This window comes from Fukomys damarensis, unplaced genomic scaffold (assembly GCF_012274545.1).
Source record: "Fukomys damarensis isolate Sample0158 unplaced genomic scaffold, DMR_v1.0_HiC HiC_scaffold_8, whole genome shotgun sequence".
In the NCBI taxonomy this organism is placed as follows: domain Eukaryota; kingdom Metazoa; phylum Chordata; class Mammalia; order Rodentia; family Bathyergidae; genus Fukomys; species Fukomys damarensis.
The window spans coordinates 6,806,356-6,831,888 of NW_022900920.1; the positions used below are offsets into that span (position 1 = coordinate 6,806,356).

The 25,533-nt window shown below is 46.6% G+C and overlaps 1 protein-coding gene and 1 pseudogene across 13 annotated transcripts in view; both read right to left on the reverse strand.

The window, feature by feature from the left end:
• Window positions 1-25,533, reverse strand: part of Jakmip3 (Janus kinase and microtubule interacting protein 3) — a 140,159-nt gene that overhangs the window by 40,046 nt on the left and 74,580 nt on the right. For 7 of the 13 annotated variants that reach the window (XM_033761336.1, XM_033761335.1, XM_033761337.1 and 4 more), the window contains exons 3-9: window positions 22,046-22,543; window positions 5,644-5,859; window positions 4,148-4,267; window positions 3,003-3,149; window positions 1,925-2,137; window positions 1,149-1,184; window positions 601-660 (exon numbers count right to left, since the gene is read on the reverse strand). In XM_033761336.1, the coding sequence (XP_033617227.1) occupies window positions 601-660; window positions 1,149-1,184; window positions 1,925-2,137; window positions 3,003-3,149; window positions 4,148-4,267; window positions 5,644-5,859; window positions 22,046-22,543 (1,290 nt within the window). The remainder of the gene's footprint in view (window positions 1-600; window positions 661-1,148; window positions 1,185-1,924; window positions 2,138-3,002; window positions 3,150-4,147; window positions 4,268-5,643; window positions 5,860-22,045; window positions 22,544-25,533) is intronic. The other 6 variants (XM_019207068.2, XM_019207067.2, XM_033761340.1 and 3 more) reach the window with 4 other exon arrangements.
• On the reverse strand, window positions 18,844-18,992 carry LOC117285332 (annotated as a pseudogene).

Sequence of the window (25,533 nt, forward strand, 5' to 3'; positions counted from 1 at the left end):
TTTGCTCCAGAGAAAGTCCCCTAGGGCTTCACCTTTCTTAGGGTTGCAGGTCTGCTGTGTGAGGCCTTTGTGGGCTGTGGACACAGGCTGCTGCAGCCCACACAAGTCGCTGACCTCAAGAACTGGCTGCACTGAAACTTCTGGATCCAAACTCATCAGCTAAAGTGGTGAAACCACTCACTTCCTCCCTGACTTGCCCAGAGACTGAGGCTGTGCACAATCCTTTTTAAGTAAACTGCCAGAACAATCAGCACTCCTGACAAACAGTTTGAGGTACAAATCTAGGCACTACTTGGTGTAAAACCTTAAAGCACATTTCAAGGTTGCTTGAGTTTAGTGTCTCCTGGATGGCAACCCTTATGAGCCCCAAATAAACATAATATTTCTTTGTTTTCAGCTAGATTGATGTGATCTGAGTTAGCAAAATTTTAAATTATGTCCAGGATATTTACTTTGAATACTATTTTAGTTATTTCAGAATAACAACTTTTAGAAGTAATAAAATTACTTTCTTTTCATCTCCAAAGAAAGAATCATTCCCAAGTGTATTTCTGCCAACTTGAATTTTATGTGTGCGCATGCCAGTGTTCCCTCCTTTACCTTGGGGAGTTTCGTCATTTTCTTTCTTTGTTTCCGATACCTTAAAAGCTTATCACGCTCCTGCAAAAACCAGTTAGAGAGGTTTTTTTAAGTAGCTGAACAGCTCCAACAGTTTATTCATAATGTTTCCACCCTGTCATGTGGACTGGCGTAGAAGTGGCCTTAAGACTGGTAGGTTGTCCCTGTGGTCATAAACACAGGGTATTTTGCACAGAAGCCTGGGGTAGCTCTTCCTCTTTGCCAGCCTGAGACTCGTGAGCCTCCACTTATGTGGGCTCTGTGCTCCTTCACTGCCCTCCATCAGCCATCAGCTCCTGTTCAGTTTGCACCTTGTGGGCAGTGGCTGGGGGCTGGTGGAAGACATGGGATGTTGGAGATCTGATGGCCCAGAATTCTCCTGTGCCCCATAAACAGTGTCCACACTTGTGATTAGACAGCTGCTTCTGTTTACACTGCAAGGAACCATCAGCACAGAGTAGGCCCCGTGGCCAGCCACCACAAGACAAGGGGGCTGTCAGGTACGGAGAGAGACACAGATTGGTACTTACTAACACGCTCTTTACATAGCCGGCAGTTTCAAGGGTCTAGGGAAAGAAAACAGCATGTTATAGAATAGAAGGTGCAGACTTTGCTCCTGTAGGGGCCTGCAGAGCCTTGGAGTGACCCTAGAATCCCCATTGCACCCTAGCCACAGAATCATGTTGCTCATGAGAGGGAGGAGGTTCCACCCTAACTATCCTTTTTCCTTTTTGGAGTGGTTCTCCTGAGGGCTGCCTGAACATTCCAAGCCCCAGGAACTTCTGTTCAGGGCTGATGGGCCTTCTGCTCACTGGGCAGCAGGAGAAAGAGACCTTCAGAAATTGCAATTATGTGTATGTAACTGACCAAGATTTCATGCTTTTCCTACTTCTCTTGTAAAATCCTGTTATTGTTGAGATTGATGATCACTGTGTTATTCAATAAGAAAAGAAATCAGAGCTTAGGCATGACCAGGGTAGACTGCCTTACTGACACTCCCCTCTAAACACCTGATGTTTGGACTTGTGGACTCTAGAATTATGAGGATAAACTGCAGGATTTTTAGTCACCTAGACTATGGTGATTTGTTACTAACACAGACAGTGCTGTTAGCCTTGGGACTCCAAGGAGTAGAGTAGAGAGGAGACAACTAGGACAGAGCTGTCTAGGGAGGACTACCTTGAACAGTGACCATAGCAGGGGACACAGCCTGAGATGGCCCCACAAATGCTTGCCCATTTTTCCTTCCCTCCATCTCCACCCCCGGGGAGGCAAGGAACGGCAGGAGTGTGTGGTATGTGGTCACCTTGGAGAGCTCATCAATGAGGCTCTGCTGCTCTACAATTTGAAGCTTCAGGAAGTCCACCTCCCTCTCATCCTGACTTTGATCAAGGTCGTTTAGGGAGCTGGGTCTCCGGATGATCCCGGCTCTCTGCCTCTGAAACACCAAGTGGGCTGTGTCACAAGTGGCAGGAACGTGGTCTGGCTGGACGGTAGAGCTGGGGTCGTTCCGTTGTGCCTGCAGGAGCAGCTCTTGGTCACCTTGGCTGCAGGCTGCTCTGCTCAGGCCTTGGAGCAGCTGGCTGCAGAGCCCAGGGAAAACTGAAGGCTATGTCTTGGCTGGTCCCCACAGTTAGAGCAGGGCTGTGGAGCCTAGACATCACACACAGCCCAAGTCTGTCCAGAAGGGGATCCCACTGCACCCCTCAGGAAGAGACTGTAGAGCTACTTGCACCTGTGACCTTCTCCAGAGCCCATAGCACAGGTTGAAGAGAAAAGGCCTTTCTATCAGGAAGGGCCTGAGGGCATTCGTGCAGCTGCCCCCACCCCCAATCATGCTGAAATACTCTTTGGGCGAACTTGCTTCATGGCCACTGGGGACCTTGCGGCCAGAAGGAATTTGAAAACACCACTAACTACATGTGGTAAAACTTAAGAGGCCAAGGCTAGAGTGGAGCTTCCCTTAACCAAGGCTCTGTGCCAAACCTACTCCTTCTGACCCTCTCCATGGCCAGGATCTTAGGGCTTCTTGTCACTTCATCTGGGATTTTCAGAGTTGGGACCTCACTAGCCCAAATCCCTGGCACTGGACTTGGGCAGAGAGGCCTAGATGGGAAGGGGTGTGTGACTGGCTTAATGGCCTGCTTAGCTCTGCCTTTCGGCCCTAGCAGGCACAACACACTTCCTTCCCATGATCAGTTCTTATCTGAGGCTTCTCTCTTACAAGAAGGCTCATCTTGGTTCCTTGCCCACGAGACCAGACTTGACCCTGAGGTCCCAGTGCCTGGCAGACTCTGTTGTCTCATTAGATAACACAGAGAAGTAGAGGGCATTGTTGGCTGGGTTGAGCATAGGTGCTGCCTTGCCACCTGGTGGGTCCTTACCATTTCCATGTTCTCCTGGGTGACAAATTTCAACTTGCTTTCTATTCGCCGTAATGTGTGAGACAAATCTTCATTTTTCCGAGTAAGGCGTTTGTTTTTATCCAGTAATGGCTTGTACTGACTTTCAGCTTCTCTTAAACGCTTTAACTGAAATAAAAGTTAATTAGGCAAGATGATTTTTTTAAGTGACAGAAAACTGATACGTCTCTACTCATAGTCAACAAACTGACCAGATAAAGCTTCACCTCAAAGACAGGATTACCAACCCACTAGGGCCATCTCTGTCTCCTCAGGGTCTTGGTGCCAGGACACCAAGAACCCCTAAATCTGCACATGCTCAAGTCCCTTCTATAAAGCAGAGGGTGTACTATTTGTACATAATCTACACGTATACTCCTGTAAATGTGAAATAATTTTGGATTATCTATACTACCTAATACAATGTAAATGCTTTGTAAATAGATGTTACCCTGTATTGCTTACAGAATAATGCCAGGGCCAAAAGACAATGCAAGTTAAGTAGAGATGAACTTTAAAAATAGTTTTGATCCACTGTTGGTTGAAGCCACAGATGTGGAACCTGTAGATACAGAACCAGCAGACACACAGGGCCATCTGTATTTGCAAAGTTTTCCTAGGCCCCTAGTGGAGACCCCAGGCCGACTCCAGGCATGCAGACCCAGGTGATTTTTGAATGGGGATAAAGTTGAGGAAAGCATTCTGGGACCCATATTATTTGTAAAATAACAGTAAAATTACAGAGGCCCCTTTGACTCTTCCAGACACTTTGAGCAGCTCTCATACCCCTCCAGGAGATCAAGTCACTAAGAAATTTCAATGGCTATGAAGACTCACAGTGACAGCTACATGGAAAGGCAGCCTCCTCACACATGCCAGGTCACACGCAGAGCTCCAGTAACACAGAGCAGGGGCCAGCCAACCAGCACATGGGGACCAAATTTGGCCCACCCCTATTTTTGTTAATAAATTTACTGAAAGAGTGAAGAAGCCTATATGCAAGGCTGGCCCTTGTTAGCGTTACTTGTCCTTTCCCCAAAGAGGTCTGGAAGTAGACACGCCCCAGATTTCCTCATGCTTCAGCCACAAACCTGTAAGACCCAAAGATCCTCCACCTCACCACTCACCAGCTCATTCCTTTCTTCTGACAGCAAGGCATTGCGGTCCTCCAGTTTACGAATGATAGCACTTAACTCTGCAATTTTAAGTTGGAAGCGCCGGGCATCTTTTTCATCCAACTGCTGTTCCTAAAACAAAAATCAACTGCAAATAACTGTTCCTAGATACAGATATGTAAGATGTTTGCAAACACAACCCACTATAGAAACCAAATTCTTCTGCATGGTGACTGCCCTTGCTTCCAGTTGGCTGCTGGTGGATGTGGACTCTCCTGGGAGAGATACTATGCCTTGAGCCCATGCACCGCAAAACTGCAAGATGAGGACAGAACTGAAGCAGAAATGTCTGGAAGTATGCAAATGTGGAGGTCAAGAGCATGCAAATGCCAGCACACAAGAGTGGTGAGGACCAGTTACAGGCTTTCTTTGTGGCTGCCTAGCTGCATCTTGCAGACAGGGGCCTGCCTGACCTGTCAGCAGGCAAGTCACTTCCATAGGACGGGCACAGGAAAAGACACACATTACAGACTTCTGAAAGTTGCTTTCCCAACAAGTGTGCTCCCTCAAATTGAGTTTCTAGAGGGTCACTTTTGCCACTGGAACACCATTTAAAGTCAGTGAAAACATTTTAATCCAGTTTCAATCTCTGGAGTGAATGTAATAGTCTACAAAGCACCAGAGCAGGAGGGGATGGTTCTAACTCAGTTAAGCTGTTTGCAATGACCACAAAATGCTGTTCTCTGTTCTTATAATGTCACTGTCCCACAGCTGGCTCAGCTCAAACAGTTTTCCTGCTGGGGTCCTCTAATTACATAAAAGAATGTCCAGGAAGGTACTGGACATGGCTCGAGTTCCTCATTCAATGGGTGCAGGAGAGGCTAGGGACCAAAGACCCAGAGGGACCAATGACGCAGAGGGACCGTGTCAAGGGTCCATGGATTTAGAACTCCCAGGATATTGCAGACCAATGCAAAGGAATCTGGATGAGGAGCAGCGATGAGGAGATGGATGGACTTGCATCCTGTATGACGGACAGCAGACCTGCATGGTCATTTACAGCTCATGGAGGAGCAGAAGGTGGCATGGTCACATGAAAAGCAGGTGGCAGTGTGACTGGTGATGTGAGTGCCAAAAACAACTGCAAGAGGGGCCAAGTTGGAGAGGAGGGTGGGTGGCAGCCAGAAGCCTGTGCACATGGGGATGGACGCAGCACATGTTCCAAGCACCTCATTTCCCACCAGCCAAGGGTAACAAGTATCAAGGACCCTTAATCTACATGGGGAGCCAGGAGGCAAAAGATTAGCGGTTGCTTTTGGAAAAAGGAGACAGTCTACTAGCCCTCTTAACCATAGCTAATAAAGCAAAGTCTCAGAGGCTGACTGGAGGGCATCAAGGGCTGTCCACCTGGGCTTGGGCCAGGGAGCTGCCCACATGGGCTATGCAGCCACATGGTGCTGTGTGTCTGAGACTCTGGGCCAGATGGGGTGAGGCCTGGGGGTGCTTACAGGGCTTCCTGAGTGGTCTGAGGCATCTCCTGCACCGCTTGCATAAGGAAGTTCCCGTCTGGGGCTGCCTGGGTGCCGCTCAGCCTCTCTGGCCTGGGAAAGCTGCTCATCTAGAGCCTCTTTCTGGAGCTGCAGTTTCTGGGCATGCCCGGCTTGAACCCCTAACTCTCTCTCCAGCACGAAGACTGCTCTGTCTTTATATTTTATCTCCTCCATCTACAAGGAGAACAGAACACAATCACACAGGCAGGCAAAGTACAGATCTTCAGTTACTATAGAAACAGGCAAAGTGACATCGGAAGGGGTCCCCATAGCAGCAGCCCTGCCAGCATCTTGGGTTGGGAGACCAGAAGCAAAGCAGACCATCCTAAATGAGAGACAGGTATTCCACACCCCAGGCTGCTGTACCACACCCTGGCCCTGGGCCACCTGGACTCAGCTGGTTTATCCCAGTCTGTTGTCAGCTAAGGGCTCCTTCCTGAGAGGACCCAGGCTCTGTATACCCCTGCACCACCTCCCTGGCTGTCCAACAAGACTCCCCATGCATACTCTCAGTGCCCATGGGCACAGGCATGATCTGGTAGGGTTGAGGGAAGTCTCCCATGGCTCTTGCTTCTTACTGTGCACTGGGCAGAGCAGGGTAACACCCCAAATCAGCCATATACACCAACATGGAGGGTATAATGGGCAAATCTCTTCTGTATGTGGCAGGGATGAAAGTGATGAATAGGAGTCCTGGACTGAAAGCTCTCAAAGCCCCTTTTAGCCCTGACTGCTCACCATCTCTGAGAAGTGCCAGGTCAGAGGAGGGCTGGGTGGTGTGTGGGGCTACTGCTGTCATCCTTTGCCATCAGCCTCTCCTGGCTCTGGGGCGTAGCTACAAAGCTGGAGAGGTGCACAGCTGGTTTCAGGCAAAGCTGCATTTCCTACAAATCTCGTTGCAAGCCAGTGTTTTCAGGGTGTGTTGAGGGCATCTGGACAGGCACGCTCCAGGAGGCAGACGCCCAGCATGTCTGTGCCATCCTAGGATCTGCATGCTGGCCAGGCTGGTCCCAGTGAGGCTTCTGTACCATTGACCACCTTCTCTAAAGGGTGCTGTTCTTTGCATTTGCCTTCTAATGGGAGTGAGAAACCCTTCCACACACAGCTACCACCTGCCTGCATTCAGGGCCTCTCACAGGGGCAGCTCCATATACTCATGCATAGTTTCAGGTGCATCCTGCCAAGTGCACCACGCACATGGACAGAAGGTGCAACTTGGGTGCTCTGGGCTAGAAATAGCACTAGATTTACAAGAAGAAGACAATATCTCTGGGGGAGAACAACTCAGTTCAAACCATATTTTCAAATAAGGAAGCAGAGTAGGCCTCTTGCTGTTCTGCTTACTGTTTAAGGTTAAAATAAGTGAATAAGTCAGCCATCTGTTCAAGTTAGCTTGGAAACAAAGAGACGAGATGTCTAATTAACCCAGATCACAAATTCCCAGGCAAGCTATGAACAGAGCAGAATACAAAAAATCCTTAATTGCTAAATTCCTGTTTACTGGCACACACAGCAGTATGGAAAGAGGTAGCAGAGCCAATTAGTGAGACAAAGTAGCCAGTGAAAGCGGAAACCACATCAGTAGGCAGATCTGCTCTGGGGCCTTGCACTTAAACACAGACATTTATTAACATCATATCTCCTCCACCAGGAAACAAAAAAGTGAGGCTCCACTGACCCCTTGGGAGCCTGCTTGGCTTACAGGGCCAACCTGTGTGTGAAGCCACCAGGCAGGAAGGTAGACAGTCTGCCCACACAGAGCCGCAGGGACCCCCACCAAGGAAGGGTGGGAACAGCGCTGTCATGCAGGCACAGGATGCTCACTTGGGAGTTCGTGACAAAATCTCCCAGAGCCATGGGTCTTTCACAGCAAGATTTCTCAGCCTAGTGTGTACATCTGTGTTCTATTTCCTCTATCTTAGGCCTGAGGTCTTGGTGGGAAGGACAGTGTGTGCCTGCAGGATGCTAGATCTGGCCCAGGTCGAAACGCTCTGTGGAGCTGGACAGATCCTTACTCAAAATGAGCTGCTTCTGAGCCAGAGCACACATACGAACATGGGTAATGCGATGGCAGTGTTCGTGTGAGCAGCCTGTAAAGCTGTGGCAGGGAATGCAGGACTGGAGGCTTCCTGCACGTGCAGACCCACATCCACGCACACGGCTCCCCTCTTGCAAGGGGTTTAACCAAGTGTCTGCTAGTACTGCCGCAGGCTGAACGCTCTGGCACACTGAGTAGCAGCTGACCCTTTCTCTCCATAAGGCTGTGGAGTTCAGAGGACCATGTGCATCAGAGTCAATAGGGAGACGTCTAGCTCACCCCCTGCACAGGGTGTAGCCTGGCGATAGCACTTTACAAGCACCCATGCTAATGGTGAAGAATCCGGACATGATCCAGCCACCATCCTGCAGTGCTGAGGTCCAATGTACACAGTGCTCATCAAGGATGCCTGTCTCACAGGATGCATCACCCTGGTGGGTTACTTTCAGCTGTGGCTGCTCCCACCTGTGCTGGCTGTGCCTGAGTATTACACACAGGGTCTCTGCTTAAGTATCAGCAGAGTATAGCAAGGGTACTCAGAGAAGGACAAGTGCCCTAATCTGCAAAGGCCACCTGATCCAAGTAATGGGACCTCCCCCATGACAGAGGTGGCTCACTCCACCTCCACCTTCTTCTTCCAGAAGGATCTGCATGTCAGGGGACTCTCCCTGCCTATAAGCTCTGTCCATGGGTAATCTGAACACCAATGTGTCTGACACGCCAGAGGAGGCAGCTGCTTCCCAGTGGATATGTGGGAGGTGAGGAAGGATGTGGTGTGTTTTCTAGAGGGTGCTCATTTTTCTGGAGGAAGGATCCTGGAGCGGCTTCATGAGGTGCTGAGTGAGAGGAGAAAGAGCCCTGTTACCCAGTCTCAAAGCACTCACAAAAGCTAATTTTAGATGGATGATATAATTAAATGTTTAAAACATCATCCAGAGGGCTGGGGATTTAGCTCAGTGGTACCCCAGCCTGCCTTGCAGGCACAAGGTCCTCAGTTCAATCCCTCCCCCAAAATCATCCGGAAGCCTACACAAAAATATCTGTATGTGCTGAGACAGACAAAGGTCTTTTAAACAGGACACAAACAGCACATAAAGGAAGTGATAAATTGGATTTCCTTACAATTAAGAGCTCTTGTTCATCAAAAGGCATCACTGAGAATATGCTTGGGTTAGCCACAGACTGAGGAAGACAGGTGCACTGCACTCATCTGACAGACTTTGAGAAATAATTCATACAATCACTCAAGAAAACACACATACTCCAAGTGAAAAATGGGCACAGATGTGAACAGATGCTTTACAAAAGACAACGTGCAAGCAGCCACAAGAATGGTGAGATTTCTTTTTTGTTGTTTGAATGAACGGCAATACTGACACTGGCAGGGATGTGTAATAGAATGGGACCCTATCCGAAGACAGAGGAGGGTGTTGATTCACCCACCTTGGAAAGCTGTCAGAATCTTCTAGTAGGCTAAGCATTTGCTCTCCCTGTGACCTAACACATTGCCTCTGCCCTACAGATACCAGAAGTGTAAGAATATGTGGTCACCCAGGGCGTGAAAGAAGTATTCCTAATAGTGCAAAATTGGAAACACATTTGGCCTTCTCTGAAGGCCATTTGAACACACTGTGACAGACCCATGCAGCACACGCTCTATGATATGGTTCGTATGGAGGCAAAGACAAGCAAAAGCAATTAATGGGAAGGAAGGGGTCTTGGCTAAGAAGGGGTTTGTAGGTGTTCAGAGTCTGATCTCAGTGGTGGCTGTATGGTGAATAGATGCCAAAATTCATAAAGCTTTTCATTTACTGTACAGACATTATTTCCATGTTTTCACAAAATGTGTAGAGGAACAAATCCTGATGCCCAGGCTCCGGAAGTTCTGGTTGAATGGGTTTGGGTAAAGCCTGGGTGTTGAGATGTAGGTTCTTCCCAATGTATCCCAAGAGATGGCTCAGTGGACATTGGAGGCCAGGCAGCTGTAGATAGATACTTTCTGGCAAAGAGTCTTACCCCTGGGGACCTCTCTCACTTTGTACAGAGGGGCACACATCTGCACCAGCAAGGATTTGCTCCCAGGGATCAAATAAATAAGCCATGATCTTGGCATCATCTATCTGTGGCTGGCTTGGATTTGCAATCAGAAATCTTTGGCAAAATCTAAAGCATCACCAAGGAACTACTGGGGACTCTGAAAAAGCTGCTGTTGCATCCCATTTTTGAGTAAAAATTTGTGTTTGAACTCTATATGGGTCCAATGAAGAGGAAGGGCCTTCAAATTCCTGGGCACTTACCTGAGGTAAAACTTCTGGTAAAACAAAAGTTGTGGAAATGCAGGAACAGGCTACGCTTCCAGCCTACCAATCTACCCCAGCAAGTAACACTTTGGGAGGAATCAATCTATCTTTATAGCTATCTTTTTACGAGGTTTTAATTACTGTTGTATATTAGCATTCAACATTAACTAGCTGCCTAAAAAATGGAGGAGGGGATAATATTACAAATCACAGATTTTTATGAGACAGAAAAAATTGCATTTTGCTGGTAATTCTTCAGTTTTATAGAATTTTTAATAACAACCTGAGCTTGTATTTTAGCAAATGCATTGTGTGCAGTAACTGCATGCACAGAAAAGCTGTCTCAGATTCAGTAATAACCCTGCACAAATGTGTGGCTGTCTCCAGGGACTGCAGTAGAGCACAGCTCTTCCTCAGTGTGTCACAGGCTAAAAGCTCCAAGAAGATGGGGGTGTAACATGGTCATCCCAGCCTAAGCTTACAGAAGACATCACAGCAAACAAACCGGAACCTTTGGGTGTCAAATATTTTCTCCTTCCATTTCACTCTGATATACATGAAAAATCTGACCAAGAAAACCACCAGCAACACATCTTTTCTCGAAACCTGTATAGGATGCACACAGAAGAAGAATCATCTCCAGGGACCTCTGTAAAATTAGGGAAGGGAGAGTTACAGCAGAATTTCTGGGGGCTAAAAATGGTGTTGATCAGGCTTTGCCAGAGAGGTTCTACCTGGAGATTGTGTCCCAATACTCTTGCCTGAGCTGTTCTGATATGTGCAGGAGTGGAGAGGCAGATCTGACCAGCCAGACCTCACACTGTGACCTTCTGGGTGGGATTGTCAAGTTACTGAACACTGGGTAACTTGGTCTCTCCCATAGGTGTGTTGAGGCTCCAGAAGCTACTAGGTGCAGTCTGGGGATGTAGAGTGGCCATGTCCTTACCATGCTCCCCTCTGTCTCCTTTTCTCTATGAGGCTTTGAGCCCTACCAGGTTACTCCTCCAGGTAACACTTATATCAGACTCTGATCATGTTATGGTTTAGCTCTAAAATGGCCCCATCCCAAACCTTCATATGTTTCAAAAGCGACTGAATCATGGGTTGCTGCTATAGCTGACTTATTGTTAGGAGGTGGGGCCTCATTGGAGGTAGTTCAGTGGGGCTGTGACTTGGAAGGGTATATTACTATTCCTAGCCTCTCACTTCTCTCTCTCTTTCCTGGATGCCATGGGCTGAGCACTTTTCTTCCGCCATTTTCTGCTGCCATTCTTTTTCTACCTTGGAACCAGCTGACTATGTACTGAAAACATGAGCCAAAATAAACCTCTCCTATGAGAAATTAGAGTCATTCATAGGAAAATAGATACATATTGAGGATATACTCTTAAATAAGTCACACATGTGTAAATACCGAATAGTCTCTCTGGTGTGAAAAACTATAATAGTACACAAGATCCCAATGGGATAATTAATAGTGTGGAATAGGAAGAAAAGGGCTAAAGGTGTAGGGAAAGTGGGAAGGGTAGGGGAAATGGAATAAGGGAAAAGAAAAAAAGAGAAAATGAAAAAATGGAAATAAAGTGTTTGTAAATGGGGAGGGGAGGAGGGGGTGAAGGAAGGGCATGGACAAGGGGAAAAAATGAGAACCAAGACCTGTCATGTGAAGGTACAGGATCCCAGTAATGAATGTAACTGTTTTGTATACCTAGATTGTACCAATGAACTCAATTAAAAACAAAAAACAAAAAAACCTCTCCTTAAGTTGTGTCAGGCATATTGTCCCAGCAACAAGAAAATAACTAAGACAGATTTTGATACCAGAGAAGTGGAGTTGTTGCTGTGAATATACCTGACCATGCGGTTCAAAAGTGTTTGGAACTGGTTCACAGGACGAATGTGGAAATTTTGGAGAAGACTGCTAGAGAAACCCTAGAATGCTATCACCCAAGCTTGATAGGAGATTCTGGTTGAAGCTCAGAAAACCAGAATGCTCATAGAAATGCAAAGAGTAAAAGCCAGACTTATAAGGTTCCAGTTAGGAAGGACTCCATCAATAGTTAAACTAGAGGTCATGTGACTTATTCCCTGACAGGAAAATTGTTTTCCTTTTTTCCCCAAGTTCTGAAATTTTGTGGGAGACTGAGCTTGTGGGCAGTGAACTAGGCTGTAACATGGATACTTATGGCTACTTTCAGCTAGATTTACAGTAAGAATCAGGAGCAAAAAGCCTATATGAAAAATTTTCTGTTTTCCCATAAAGCATAATTTTCCCATATAGCTTAATTGCTAAAATATTAGCATTAAAAATAAGCCAAGTGGGCTGGGGATTTAGCTCAGTGGTTCTGGCGCCTGCCTCACAAGCATGAAGGGCTTGAGTTTGATCCCGGGTACAAAAACAAAAACAAAAAATAAGCCAAGTGCTTTGCATTAGAATGATAGGAAAGATGTCTCGAAGGCCTCTCAGGAATCAGCAAGACACTCACCCTTCACAGGTTCAACTTTATAAAACCATAAAGCTTTCATTTGAGAAAAGAGCCTCTGGCTCTTTGCTTAAAATTGCCACCGGGAAATTGGTGCCCTAGGATTCATTCCATAGTAATCAGCCATCCAAGCACTCAGAAGCCTCTGTAGCCATGGTCCAAAGGGGCCTGACTACTGCACTAGCCAGTAAACCTTGGTATTATCTTTGTCTTACTTGTTTTATAGGCATGTATAATGAGAGAGTTGTAGGGTCATGGAGGCTTCCATTCAGATTTCAGAAGAGTGCCTTAGAGGCTAGACAATGTGCCCCTGAGAAGCTGATAGAAAACTTCTGAAATAGTCTGAAATCTACAAAATGTTAAAGAAAACACAGAATAACCACTGTCTTTTGCTTCTGTAATTTGCTTTGCTTTGTTTGTTTAACAAAATACCTGAGGTTTCACCATTACAGCTTAAAGGCATGTAGCTCCAGTTTAAAATTAACAGATGCTGGAGGTGCTTAGCTGCATCCCAGGGTGAGACCAGGTGTTCAAGCTAAGGTAGCAGTCTCTAAGTCCTAAAACTTTCTGTAAACCATGACTATAAAGGAGTTAAGATGAAAGGGATGTCACCAGTCCTGCTTTCCTAACCCTGACCCCCATTCTTGTGGGCTGGAATAGCTAAAGATAAACATCCTGAAAGAAAATGCTACATTTGGGTTAACACTGAACTGTCTTGTGACCATGATTTGTGATTGGAACTGTGGGAATTAGAATGTTATCACCTAAAATGAGGTCGTGATTGTAAAACTCCTATAAAAGATTGTAACCCAGCCCAGGGTTGGTCATTTGTCTCAGCCTTTGGTGCAGGCTGACCCTTTCCTAGCAAAGAAAACGTTTTTGTTTGCTTTACCCACTTCTGCATCTCTGTGTGTCATTTACCAGTTCCTTCCACAACAAAGCCATGATAGAAAAGCCAAAAGTACAATAGAGATCCCAGAAAGTTGGAGATGCCAAGAATGTGGAATGTCTACTGAGTACAGCTGCAGACAGTAAGCAGAGCCACCCCAAGAGAGAGGCTATGTGGGAGCAACTGGCAATGCCATAGGGTGAGACTGCCCAAGCCATTTTAAGATCACATCTCACCACAACCTGACATGGGTGCTGAACATGGAGGTATAGAATTTAATCTTTTCCTTGCTGGGTTTCAGTTTTGTTTTGGTCCTATTGCTTTCTATCACTTTATATTTCCTTTTGGAATGGAATGTTTACCCTGTGCCATTGTAAGCTTTTTTTAAATAGGGCCTCATAGCTAGAAGTTTGCTTTGAGTCTCAGAGGAGATTTTGGTCTTTAACTTTTCAGAACTGCCGAAAAAACTGGTGATTCTTAGAGATGGACCATATGCATCTTACATAATGAAATGGATGAGTCTTTGGGGGCCAGAGGTAGAATTTTATAATGGCCCCAAAGCTGGGAGTGACAGCACATGGCTGTAATCCCAGTACTTGGGAGGCTAAGGGAGGAGGATTATCATGAGTTCAAGGCCAGCTTGAACTACATAGTGAAACCATGTCTCAGAAAAAACATTCAAGTGGCCTCCAAAGCTTCATATATTTGAAAAGTGATTGTATCATGGAAATGCTATAGCTGATTTGCTGTTAGGAGGCATGGCTGGGTTGAACATGGGTCACTAGGGGTGTGACCTGGAAGAGTGAAGTCCCTAGCTTCTCCTTTCTTTTTTTTGCTTCCTGGGTTGAACACCATTTCCTCTGCCATTTGTTCTACCTTGAAGCCAGCCAATGATGGACTGAAACTATGAGCCAAAAGAAACCTTTCTTTCTTAAGTTGTGGGTATCAGGTGTTCTGTCCCAGTTATAAGAAAGTGACTAAGCTGGCTCTGATGAGCAAGCGTGGTGTAGCCTGGGCTCAAGTGGAATGCTATTCAACAAATATTTACCAGCTACCTGCTTTGGGGGTGCTGGGAACTAAACGGTGAACAAAGCAGACCCTAATAAAGATGGAAAACTTTTCTGGCCAGAGTTATGGAGGTAGAACCTCAAATTAAAGTATATTTGGGGAGTTCTAAGGCCAATCTAGCTATCTGGAGGAGTCAAATGCCCCAGAGCCTTCTTGTAACCTCACTCTTCACAGCCCAGCCAGCCCTGACTATCTGGCAGGAGGAATGTGATCACAAGCTTCTCCCTCCCTCCACTGCAGCCCTGTCCACTAATTGGTGTGTCACCCTCCTGGAGGTGGGGGCACAGCTCCTGTTTATATACGCTAGCCTGGGGTCCAAAAGTGAGGGGTCAGTGTCAGATAGTGAAAGACTCCCACAGGTCATTATTCCCTTGAGCACAAATCAATTCCTGACCTGTGAGGCTACACCAGAACAGGCCAGGACTCAACAGGCAGAGAAATGGCACAATCTTTGCCTGATATTGTGAGGAACAAGGGTTATCAATTTTTTTCCAATGTCATAGCCAGTATCGCTCCACAGGGGAGCCCTTGAGAAGTCCCTAATACTGGTTGGCACAAGGCCTTGCTAAGCCTCATGACTACAGCCAGACCCAGGCTCCCAGTACAGGACCCTCTCCTCCCTGTGGCATTGACGCAGTGAGGCCTCTTCCTCAGGACATCTTTAATCTTATTCAGGGCCTAGTTTGTGAGAGAACTTTCTGGCCTTAAAATGATAGGGAAAACTTCAATAGCTAAAACCCTATGAAATGTCACAATGTAAGATAACTTCTGCCCTTTACTCTGTTTAGTTCAGAATTGACCTGCACCAAAGGCCTCTAGTCTCCCTCAAAAGTTTTGTAAATGAAAAGAGCCATTGTTAGCTTTCCTGAGGAAACACACCAAACACACCTCCTTCCCCTGGGCTAGAGTAGATAACTAAATGAATTTTAAAGGTAACCTCCCCTACCCCAGAAGTGCTGCATCCCGGTTGAAATTCAACTGCCTGGCCACCATATTTTGAATATCTGCAATGTGAACTGTGAAAATGTAATGTAACCACCTGAATGAGATCAAAGCTGTAAAACCCTATAAAAGGGGAAGCTGTAACCCAGTACTGGGTCAATCAGGGCACCACCATTAGGTGTCATCGATCCCCATCCATGGAGAAAACTTTTGTTATTTTACTTCCATTCTGCTGCCTCTCTGTGTGTCACTTGCCAACTCCTTTCGTAACAAAAACACTATTGTAAGTGTGGGGTAACTACCCCAGACCCCACTGTGCAGATGAGTAAGAAGTGAGACAAGAATGTGAGGTGTAGGGATTGGAGCCGCTCTGCAAGTGTGTCTGAAGGTCTGGCTGGCTGTGTACCTGGGACACGAGGGGAGGGAGGCTCTCTAGGAATGGGGAGCCCAGAGGTATCTCTGGAGAAGTCTGGGATGGGAGCTGCCCAGAACAGGGTTGGAGCAGAGCTAAAGCAGAGTAAGTAGAGGGAAAGCGGCTCAAAGACAGCCTAGATCCAGGGACTTGGTAAAGGTCTAAGGGTGCAGCCTGGCTCAGAGAAGAGACAAGGTCCTAACCCTAGGCACAGAGACCTAGCACTGAGCCAGCAGAGCTGAGAATGCAAGGGGCTGAGCTCCTGACCCAGGGGTCCCACAGTAACCTAACCTAGTCCTGGAAGGTCACAGGAAGGTTTGGCCCAGGTCTGGGCTAGTTTGCCTGCTTAGCTCACTCATGGGTGACCCTGACTGGACACACGGATCAGTCATGCCAGCCCATGCTCTTGGAGCACTATCTTCTGAACACCATTTTGAGCACGTCCCTTGCGTTTTTCATTATTTAAATTGTACAAGGCAGAAAATACATATATATTTGGTCTCTAGGAACAGTGGCTGAGGGTTAACTCCTGACACCTGAGTGGGGCAGCCTTGGTCAAGGGTCAGAAGAAAGCTCCGGTCCTTCATTGCAGGAAAGATCGCCAACAGCGACATCTGGTGGAACTACAGAGTAAGGCAATGGGATGGAACATACTGTACCTGCTGGAAGGAAGGAGACTGGTCTCACAGGGGAAGTACCGATTTTTTTGTTGTTGTTGTTGACGGAATATTATGTCTCAAGATTGAAATGAAGACTAAAGGAGATTTCCAAAACTAATTATTTTAGGGCAGGGGATTTAGCTCAGTGGCAGGCACCTGCCTTGCAAGCACAAGATCCTAAGTTCAATCCCCAGTACCCAAAAACAAACAAACAAACAAAAAAACTGATTATTGATTCTATAGACAAAAACTGGAAGAATTTGAAACAGGCACAAGAAGATTCTTGGTTATCCTTTTATTGGGATGCCAAAGCCCCTGAGGACTATTTGAAGGATGCACCTTAGGGTGTCTGATTTGAATATGTTACGTTACGGCTTTATGGGAAATACAGTTAATGTGCAGAACATCATTAGCAATGCAAGCATTCCCTGTGCATCGATGTCCAAATGGATCTTGTTCACGCTACTGCAACAACTGCTTTCAAGCATGGAACATAAATCTCACTGGGTCGAATCCTTAGCAAGTCACAGCTGTTTCTTCATTAATTAGTGAATTAAGATAAATCTTTGACATGTGCTGGTTGTATGTTTGTATAAGAATTATGATTATATTCCCAATTAAAATCTATAGTTTAACAACTTGGTTAAAATCCAAATAAAAATTCCAAGATTTTAATTTGGTTGAGAGATGCTTCATAAAGTTTATATAGAAGTCTGCAGGACCAACAAAAATCAGGGTTCTATTTTTTTTTTTTTTTTTTGGTGCTGGGTATTGAACTCAGGTCCTAGCCCTTGCAGGGAAGGTGGCAGAACCACTGAGCCAAATTTCCAGCCCCTCAGAGTTCTCTTGAAGAAGAGCAAAATGGGAGAACTGGCCACTTCAGAAATCAACACCTCTCAGAAAGCTAAAGCAGTGAATACATAGTGGGACTACAGAGGGAAGATGAGGGAACAAACTGGAAACTCCATTCACCTAAGAGTATCAATACAGAGGGCCAGTGACTTAGCTAGGTGGTTCCACTGCCTGCCTCGCAAGCTCAAGGTCCCAAGTTTGATCCCTGTATCAAAAAAAAAAAAAAAAAAGTACCATTAGGAGGCTGGAGTGGGAGCTCTTTTTAGTAAGGGCTGCTAGGACAACTGTGTGGCCATATGGAAAAAAATACAACTGGGCCTTTACAACATGCGCACGTGCACGCACACACACACATGTGCATATGCACACACGTCATCCAGATGGGGAATGGCTCAGCATAAAAGACAAAACTTTACAGTTTTAAAAAGATAAAGATTCATGTGAGGATAAAAGGATTTCTTAAGACAGAAGAAGCTCCAATTTAAAGAAAAAGATCAACAAATTAGACTCCTTTCAAATTTAAAACTTTAGATCATAAAACGATGCCACAGATCATGTGAACTGAGACATAGCTCAGTGATAAAAGAAAGCACTTGCTCAGCACGCATGAGGCCCTGGGTTCAATCCCTAGTCTTAGGAGTGCGGGAGAGGATGTCAAAAAATCCCTTAGAGTAGGGGAAGATACCTGCATTTTTAAATAAATTTGAGAATCAGTATGTCTGTGCTTGCAAAAAGGCCTATGGAGATTTTTATAAGCACCTGTGTTTGGTCTTTATGTCAATTTGGGGAGAATTTCCATGATAATAGTGAGCCTCACAATTAATGAACATAAAATACCTATTTACTTAACTTACCTTTAGTTTCTCTTAGCAATGTTTTGTGGTTTTCAATGTATAAATCTTGTATTTCTTTTGTTACATTTATTCCTAAATATTTTATTCTTTTTATTCCATTATGGGTAGAACTTTAAAAAATTTTATCTTGCATTGTTTTTTGCTATGTTGTACGGATAATATATATTAAAATGCAACCAATTTTTGTAGACTTGTTTTGAAATTTTACTGAACTTATTTAACATTTCTAGTATTTTTTGGTGAATTTCTTAGGGTGTTTCATGTTACCTATAACAAAAAGATAGTTTTAATTCTTCCTTTCCAGCATGATATCTTTAATTTCTTTCTTTATTAAATGGAGTCAAATTTTTCTTTGGGGAAAGATACAAAAGATAAGAGGAAAAAGTTCCCAACAAAATGGCAGAATTTCTCCTCATTCAACTTAAAGCAAAGCGCTATGTTCCAGGCCCCTTAATACACCCCAGCTTCTGGTGAGCTTTTCCCACAAGGGATGTGGTCGGAAGGCTGAAGGAACTCCTCGACACAAAAGACAACAATCTAGAGGAACTATAAAGTAACACAAGCAATGAAAGGAACTGAATAAAACTTCTTTAAAACAGCCAAGTAAAATTATTATCCTCAAAGAAATAAGAATGTTATATCTATGTTAAGAGAGCAGTGCCAAACATTTTTGTGCCAGAGAGCCAACATTTCTGACAATTAGAGGTAGGATGGCTGAAATTTTTTTTTAAATTGGGAAAAGTTTTCAATTAGCAATAATCGCACCTCGGATAAACCCCATTGGCTATGATACTGCCACTGCGCAAAGCTTGAAATTTTTAAAAAAATTAAACAAAAAACTTAGAAAGACAGTTGAGGGCAGCTCCTAGAAAGCAGATCAAAAAGCCAAGGTTGGGGCCAGGGATGTATCTCAGTATTTCCACCACCTGCCTCACAAGTGCAAGGTCCCAAGTTTGATCCCCAGTACAACAACAACAACAACAACAAAGCCAAGGTTGGACAGACAACTAAGAAAATTTGAATTGAACGCTAACAGCAGCTATAGAAAGATGAGAGGGAAGAAAATGATGTGGATTTTCTGCAGCTGAAGGACATGTGTTCTAATCACAGGGTCCTGACCTCCTGGTGCAGGTGAGAAAGCATTCCTATCAAGGACACAGCACCAGACAATTTCAGAGGTGCCATGGGTTTAAGGAGAGAATTCTGTAGCTTCTGTAGCTTCTGGAGCTGTGGGTGGAGAAACAGGGCACACAAAAGATCCAGAAGGAGAGTCGGGTGTGGTGTCACATGCCTGTAATCCCAGCACTTGTGAGGCTGAGGCAGGAGGATCGCTGTGAGTTCCAGATCAGTCTCAAACTACATAGTGAGACCCTGTCTCAAAGAACAACAACAACAAAAAAAAAAAAGATCCAGAAGGAGAATGCTAACACACTTCTCAACCGTGGCTCTGGGAAGTTAGAAGACAAGCCAGAAATGCTTTCAAATTCCTCACAGAAAATTTTGCCTAACCTATAATTTCATACACTGTTACAATATCAAGTGTAAAGCTGGAATGAGGACAGTTCACATGCACAAGGTCTCATAAATTTTAATTGGCCTCCGTCCTTTCTATTTTCCAGGAAGCTACCAGAGAACCTGTCCTGAAAATGAGAAATATGATTCAAGGTTAGGGAGGACATGGGAGGGTGTGATTCTGAAAGAGGAGAGGGGTCTTCAGGCAATGATGAAGGGGTCTGGACATGGGGATCTTGCTGCAGGGAGCGCAGTTTGGGTGGAGACAGGAGGAGACATGGTGCTCCACGGTGTCCCCTCAAAAGGTAAATGGAATTCTCAATGTTTTCAACTTAGAAAACTAAGCAGAAAAAAAAAAAAAGTAAACGTATAGGAAGTGTAACAAAATCAAAATCACAGGTTGCTGCCTGGGCCCTGGGTGCACAATACTCAGTGACAATGGTGCAAATAAGCAGTATTCGGTTCATGAACTCAGTTCTCTACACGATTCTCATTGAAAACTGAACTGGGCAAGGACCAAATCAAATCTCCCCATAAGGTTACCTTTAAGCCTAACCATTGAATTTGTTTGGCTCTTTTCCAGCTTGGTTTGCAACTCAGACCATGGAAAGAGCCAAGCTCATGAACCGAGGCACCACAGAATAAATGTGTTTAACCCAAGACGAGTGGAGTCAGAGCACTGGATGAAATGTTCTCCTTTTACCCCTAGATCCAGTCTCCCCCTCTCACCAGGCCCAAAGGTGCCCACGTGCTGCCCCCCTGTTGGACTCTGGCTGGGTTTGGTACTTAGGAGCCACAAAAAATAAAGGGAGTCGGGACATTTGCTTCCCAGCTCCCTGGCTTGGGAGTGGACAGTGTCTGGGTAAATTATCCTTTTCTAATGCTCCTCGGGTACCTCTTTTGGGTGTGGTATTTGTTCCTTCCAGCACCGTGGCCAATACAATGTAGGGGGAGACTGGGAACAGGGAGAGGAAAGTCCTGCAAGGGCGAGGGAGACGCTGTGTGCAGACAGCCAAGCTAACATTGGAAAGGAAGAAAAGGAGCTTAAGCGTATTTGTGACAATATAGAGTAAAGTCCAGAAGAATCAGGTGGAGGAGTTGCAAGCCCAGATGAGAACATTTGCTACTGGGGACCCAAATCAAGGGATGAGAGGTCATGACAAGGAGCTGCTGTTTTCTGTCAGAGCCTGTGGTTAAGAAGTAAGGTCAATTTCCTATGTTTTAAACATGAAATCCAAGCAACACAAATCTGTGTTGTGTGGAACCAGACAGTGAATGACCTTCCCAGGACAACCTCACAGCTGCTGTTTTTCCTTTGCTGGACAGACAAGCCAGGGCAATGTCACTTCATGTCATGTGGGGGATTTACCTAATTCATACTTGTGGGATCCTGGGTCCGATCCTGGGGTTGCTAAGGGCGATGCCAGTATGTGGGTCAGGAGTAGCTTATGAGTCCCGAGGGGGGAATAAAGCAGAGAACACCCTGGAAAACGACAGAGGGCCTTCCACGACTGGGGGCACCGTGTGTCCACCATGGCAAAGCCGTATTTACTTCCTAACTTTCAGTTTTCGATTTCTGGCCATGTGCAGAGGAGCACTGCAGCCCTTCTGGAAAGTTCCACATGGTGGTGCCACATGGGTGCCAACTCTGCAAAGCAAGGCTCCAGGGAAGTAGGAAAAATGTAGCAAGGTCGTTTCCCTGGGCACCCTAGCTGGAAAGATCTCTACGTCCTTTTGGATGTAGCTCAGTGCCTGGGGGCTCTGCTGAAGTGCAGAATGAGGATGCACAGCACTGTGTCACCGAGGTAAAGCCCCACTTCCTGCACATTACTGAGAAAACGCACTCTCTAAGGGAGGAGGAACAGGCACAATCACTCGCCCACCACATCAGGGAAACATCAGGACAGCCTCGGGACCTTGTCAGCACTGGGGCCAGCCTGGTCTTGACTTTGTGGATCCAAAGACTCCAACGACTCTGAGAATTCACTGGCTAAGGTGATGTGATTCCTGCCATCAACATGCTAAGCTCTGTTTAGTTTTAAGTCTAACCTGATGCTTAGAGGGAGAAGAGGCCTTTCATAACCCCTTCTGGGGGAACTGGAGAGCCCTCGTTTATAGATTTCTTGTTTTAGTCCTAGTGGGAAGTAGGCAGTACAGCTGATACCAGTGGAGGGGAGATGGGAGGTGCTGCCTGCCCTGTGGGGGCCTAGCTCTCTGTGTTCTTAACTAAAGTCTCAAGTCCCAAGGTCCTCAAAACCAACAGGGAGGGTGTGAGGGGTGTATGTGGAGAAAACAGGTCACAGTGTGACCAGAGCCACACTGCGCTGCCCAGCCAGCTGTGTGCCACGTACCAGCCTGCGGATCTCTCGCTCGCACTCCCTCTTGATTCGGCTGATCTCCTCCTGGTGCAGGTGGTACACGCTCCTGATTTCTGCAGCCTTGATCTTGTCTGCCTGGATCACCTGTGTCAGCGCCTCCTCCACCTGCTTTTTGGCCCCCTTGAGCTCTGAGATCTCTTGCTGCATTTTGACCTTCTCCACCTCGAACCCCTTCTTGGCCTCCTCCTTGGCCTCACACAGAAGCACTGTCTTGACCTTTTCAGGTGCGCCATCCCGCAAGGTGTTGAGCAGCGCCTGTAGCCGCTGGTTCTCATTGTCCTTGATCTTGATGACTCTTAGAAGCTCGGCTTCGTGCTGCCGCAGCAGTGCCTCACGCACAGCCTGCAACTCCTTCATCTTCTCCTCATGCAGCTTGGTCTTGAGCTCCGTGACCAGGACCGCGTGCTTGCGCTGCTCGTGTTCACGCACCTGCTTCAGCTCTTGGATCTTCTCCCGCTCCAGTCTGCTGACCTGAAATACAACAGAGGCTGTGGTCACCAGAGCCCTGAATGCCTGCACCCACTGAATCTGAATATATTCAAACAAATTTAGAGAACTTGTTTTTTGCAAACCTAGGAGCTATCATCCATTCTGGAATGTGCCTTAAAATGTCAATTAAACCCAAACCCAAACCCACGTGGTAGAGATATGGATATGCACCGTAGACTCTACAGCATGCATGGCTGGCACTGCAACAGGAAAGTTAGGTTGTGGATATGCTCATCTTACAGAAGTTTGCTCTGGGCCTATCTAGGAGCAGCCATGCAGGAAAGTGAAACCACAGCCCCAGGAAGCTAGTGGGGCCTTCTCCACCTGCACAGTCCCATGGAAAACAGAATGAGGGCACGTGACACACTGACAGTGTGGGCACGTGTGCAGGGATATTCGAACGAGCTCTGCTCACTCCCACCAGCCTCTGTTTCCTCACCCAGATAGTGGGGTGCTGTGCTTACCTTCTCTGACACCCTTGGCAAATGGGGAACTATCTTACCTGCCAAGCTGTCTCTCTAGATGACGTCTAATCTCCAGGTTTTGGAAATAAAGACTGTGGAATGGATATTTCCCTTTCATTCAGGCGCGTAAACCTCTGGCTAAGTGGTTACACCACTACAATCTGCAGGCCTCAGGTGCTCTGGATGAAAGAACAGCTACAATCCAGAAATGCTCCAATCTTCCCTGCAGCTAGAGAATCAGAAGGACCTCCCTGCAGCCAGCGGAGGTTGCTCTCACTGCCTTCACCCCTCTAAGGTTCCCACCCTGCTGGGTAGGGAAGCTCACACAGGTCTGTGGTGGTCTCCTGTCCCCTTGGAAGCACTGGAACATGGCACTGACCCCCTTCGTGAGACTCACAGGTTCCAGCCTTGCCTGGCTGCTCTTGTCTTAAGGACTGCTTGCCCTGGCTTCCAGGCCTCTAAGTTTTGGAGGGAACCCTGGCATTTCCCCTTTTGCCTGTGCTCTCTTCTGAGGATCCAGGTTTACCCTATCCTACTGATCCCCCAAATCAGCTCTGGTTGGGCCCCTCTCTAAACCACCAGCCTACTTGGTGATGAGGAGAGCCATGCCCCATTTTCCCCCAAGGTAGGTCTGAGGCCAGCTTCATTCCCAGAAGCCGCCCCTCATTCTCAGGCCTTCTTGGGTTCAGCCAGTAATTAGCCCAGCAGCACACAGGAGAAGTGTAGCTGCCCCTAGCATCTCACTGACAGGCCCAGGAGAGTTGTCTATGGCTCAGCCTCTGAGGGGAGGTGACTATCTCTCAAGTCTGGATGGACGTCGGCTCCCTGCCCTGGCTTGCTCCCCAGGCTGCCCCCAACCTTTACAGAAGGTTGGCATGGCCTTCCTGGCTCCTTCTATAGGTAGCAAATGTGTGAACCTTTCTCAGACATGCCTCAGGGCCACCTGCTTCTTGCCAGGACACTGAAAAACAGCCACCTAGAGACCTCTCACACTTAACCTGCCCATCTCCATGGTCTCCCATCAGGTGGTACCTTGCTAGGGCCGTTATTCTGGGCTCCTACCCCAAAACATCAGCAAATCTGCCAACTCCACCTCCACCCAGACCCCAAGTCTGGAACCTCTCTGCTGCCTGCTCCAGGGCCATGTGATTTCCTAGCTCACCTCTCCTCTCTACTATCTTCAGCCCCTCTACTACACCTCTGGTACATTTAAAATAAAAGGAAAGTCGGCCAGGGATTTAGCTCAGTGGTTCTGCCACCTGCCTTGCAAGCGCAAGGACTGGAGTTCGATCCTCAGTACCAAAAGAAAAGAAAAAAAAATCTCTATGTAGAAGTTTCTTGCTAACCAGATCTAAAATAGTAACTGGCATCTACATAAAATAAAAGGAAAGTCCCCTCAAGGCCTCACCTGCATGACCTCCTGCCACTCAGACCTATCTGAAGAGAATACAGTGTAGCTTTGGGTCTTTGTTCAAAGTCCCAATCATGACCCACCACTTTCATAAGTGGTACTCTGCCCTCTTCCTCCAACAGGGGCACAAAATCTGGCCCACAAATCCTGGGCCCACTCCTGTCTGTCACCCTCCTCAAGGCCCCTCCCCAGCCCTACCCATCTGCTTCTGTTCCTACTGCCTGATGCTGTCCTGCAAAATTTGGCTGGGACCTCTTCAGTTTCCTGGTGTTGTCTCGTTCACAGCCCAGCCTTGTCCCCCCACTACTGGGACTGCTAGTCACTAAGACAAACATGGCACATGTATCCCAGCACTTTAGTTTCTATACTCTGTATTAGTCAGCTTTCCATTACTATAACAAATTACCCAAGGTAAATCATCTTACAAGAGAAAAGATTTATTTTGGTTCACTGTTTTGGAGGTCTCAGTCTATGATCAGCTGACCCCATTGCTTCTGGCACAAAGCGAGGAAAGCATAAAATGACAGGGCATGTGGAGGAGCAAAGCCCTTCATTTCAAGACTGGGACTTGAAGGACTTAATAAAGGGAGGAACTGCGGCCACAAAGACCCTTTATAATGCCTGCCCCCACTGACTAGAAGACCTCTTACTAAGCTCTGTCTCTTAAAGGTTCCACCACCTCCCAGTAGGGCCATGGGTTGGGGACTAAGCCTTCAAAACATGGGTATTTGGGAGATGTTTAAGACCAGACTACAGCATGTTTCCTGAGTGTGCTTGGTTTATCTCTGACTGTTCTGTCTCCCTCTCCCACCAGAGGCCAGTTTCCTCAGGGTGGTGGCAGTAGTGTATCAGCCTGGTTTGGTGCTATTTCCCCCTCAGGACATACATGTGACACTGATTCAGAGTAGGCGAGCAGTCCTATTGTTCTGTGGGGTTCAACCCTGAGACCCCACCACAGGAGTCTCCTAAGGACCCTGCAATACTTGGAGAATCCCACCCAGATGTCTCTCTCTCCTCTCTCCCTCCCCTCTCTCTCCCTCTCTCTCTCTCTCTCTCTCTCTCTCTCTCTCTCCTCTCTCTCCCTCCCCTCTCCGCGC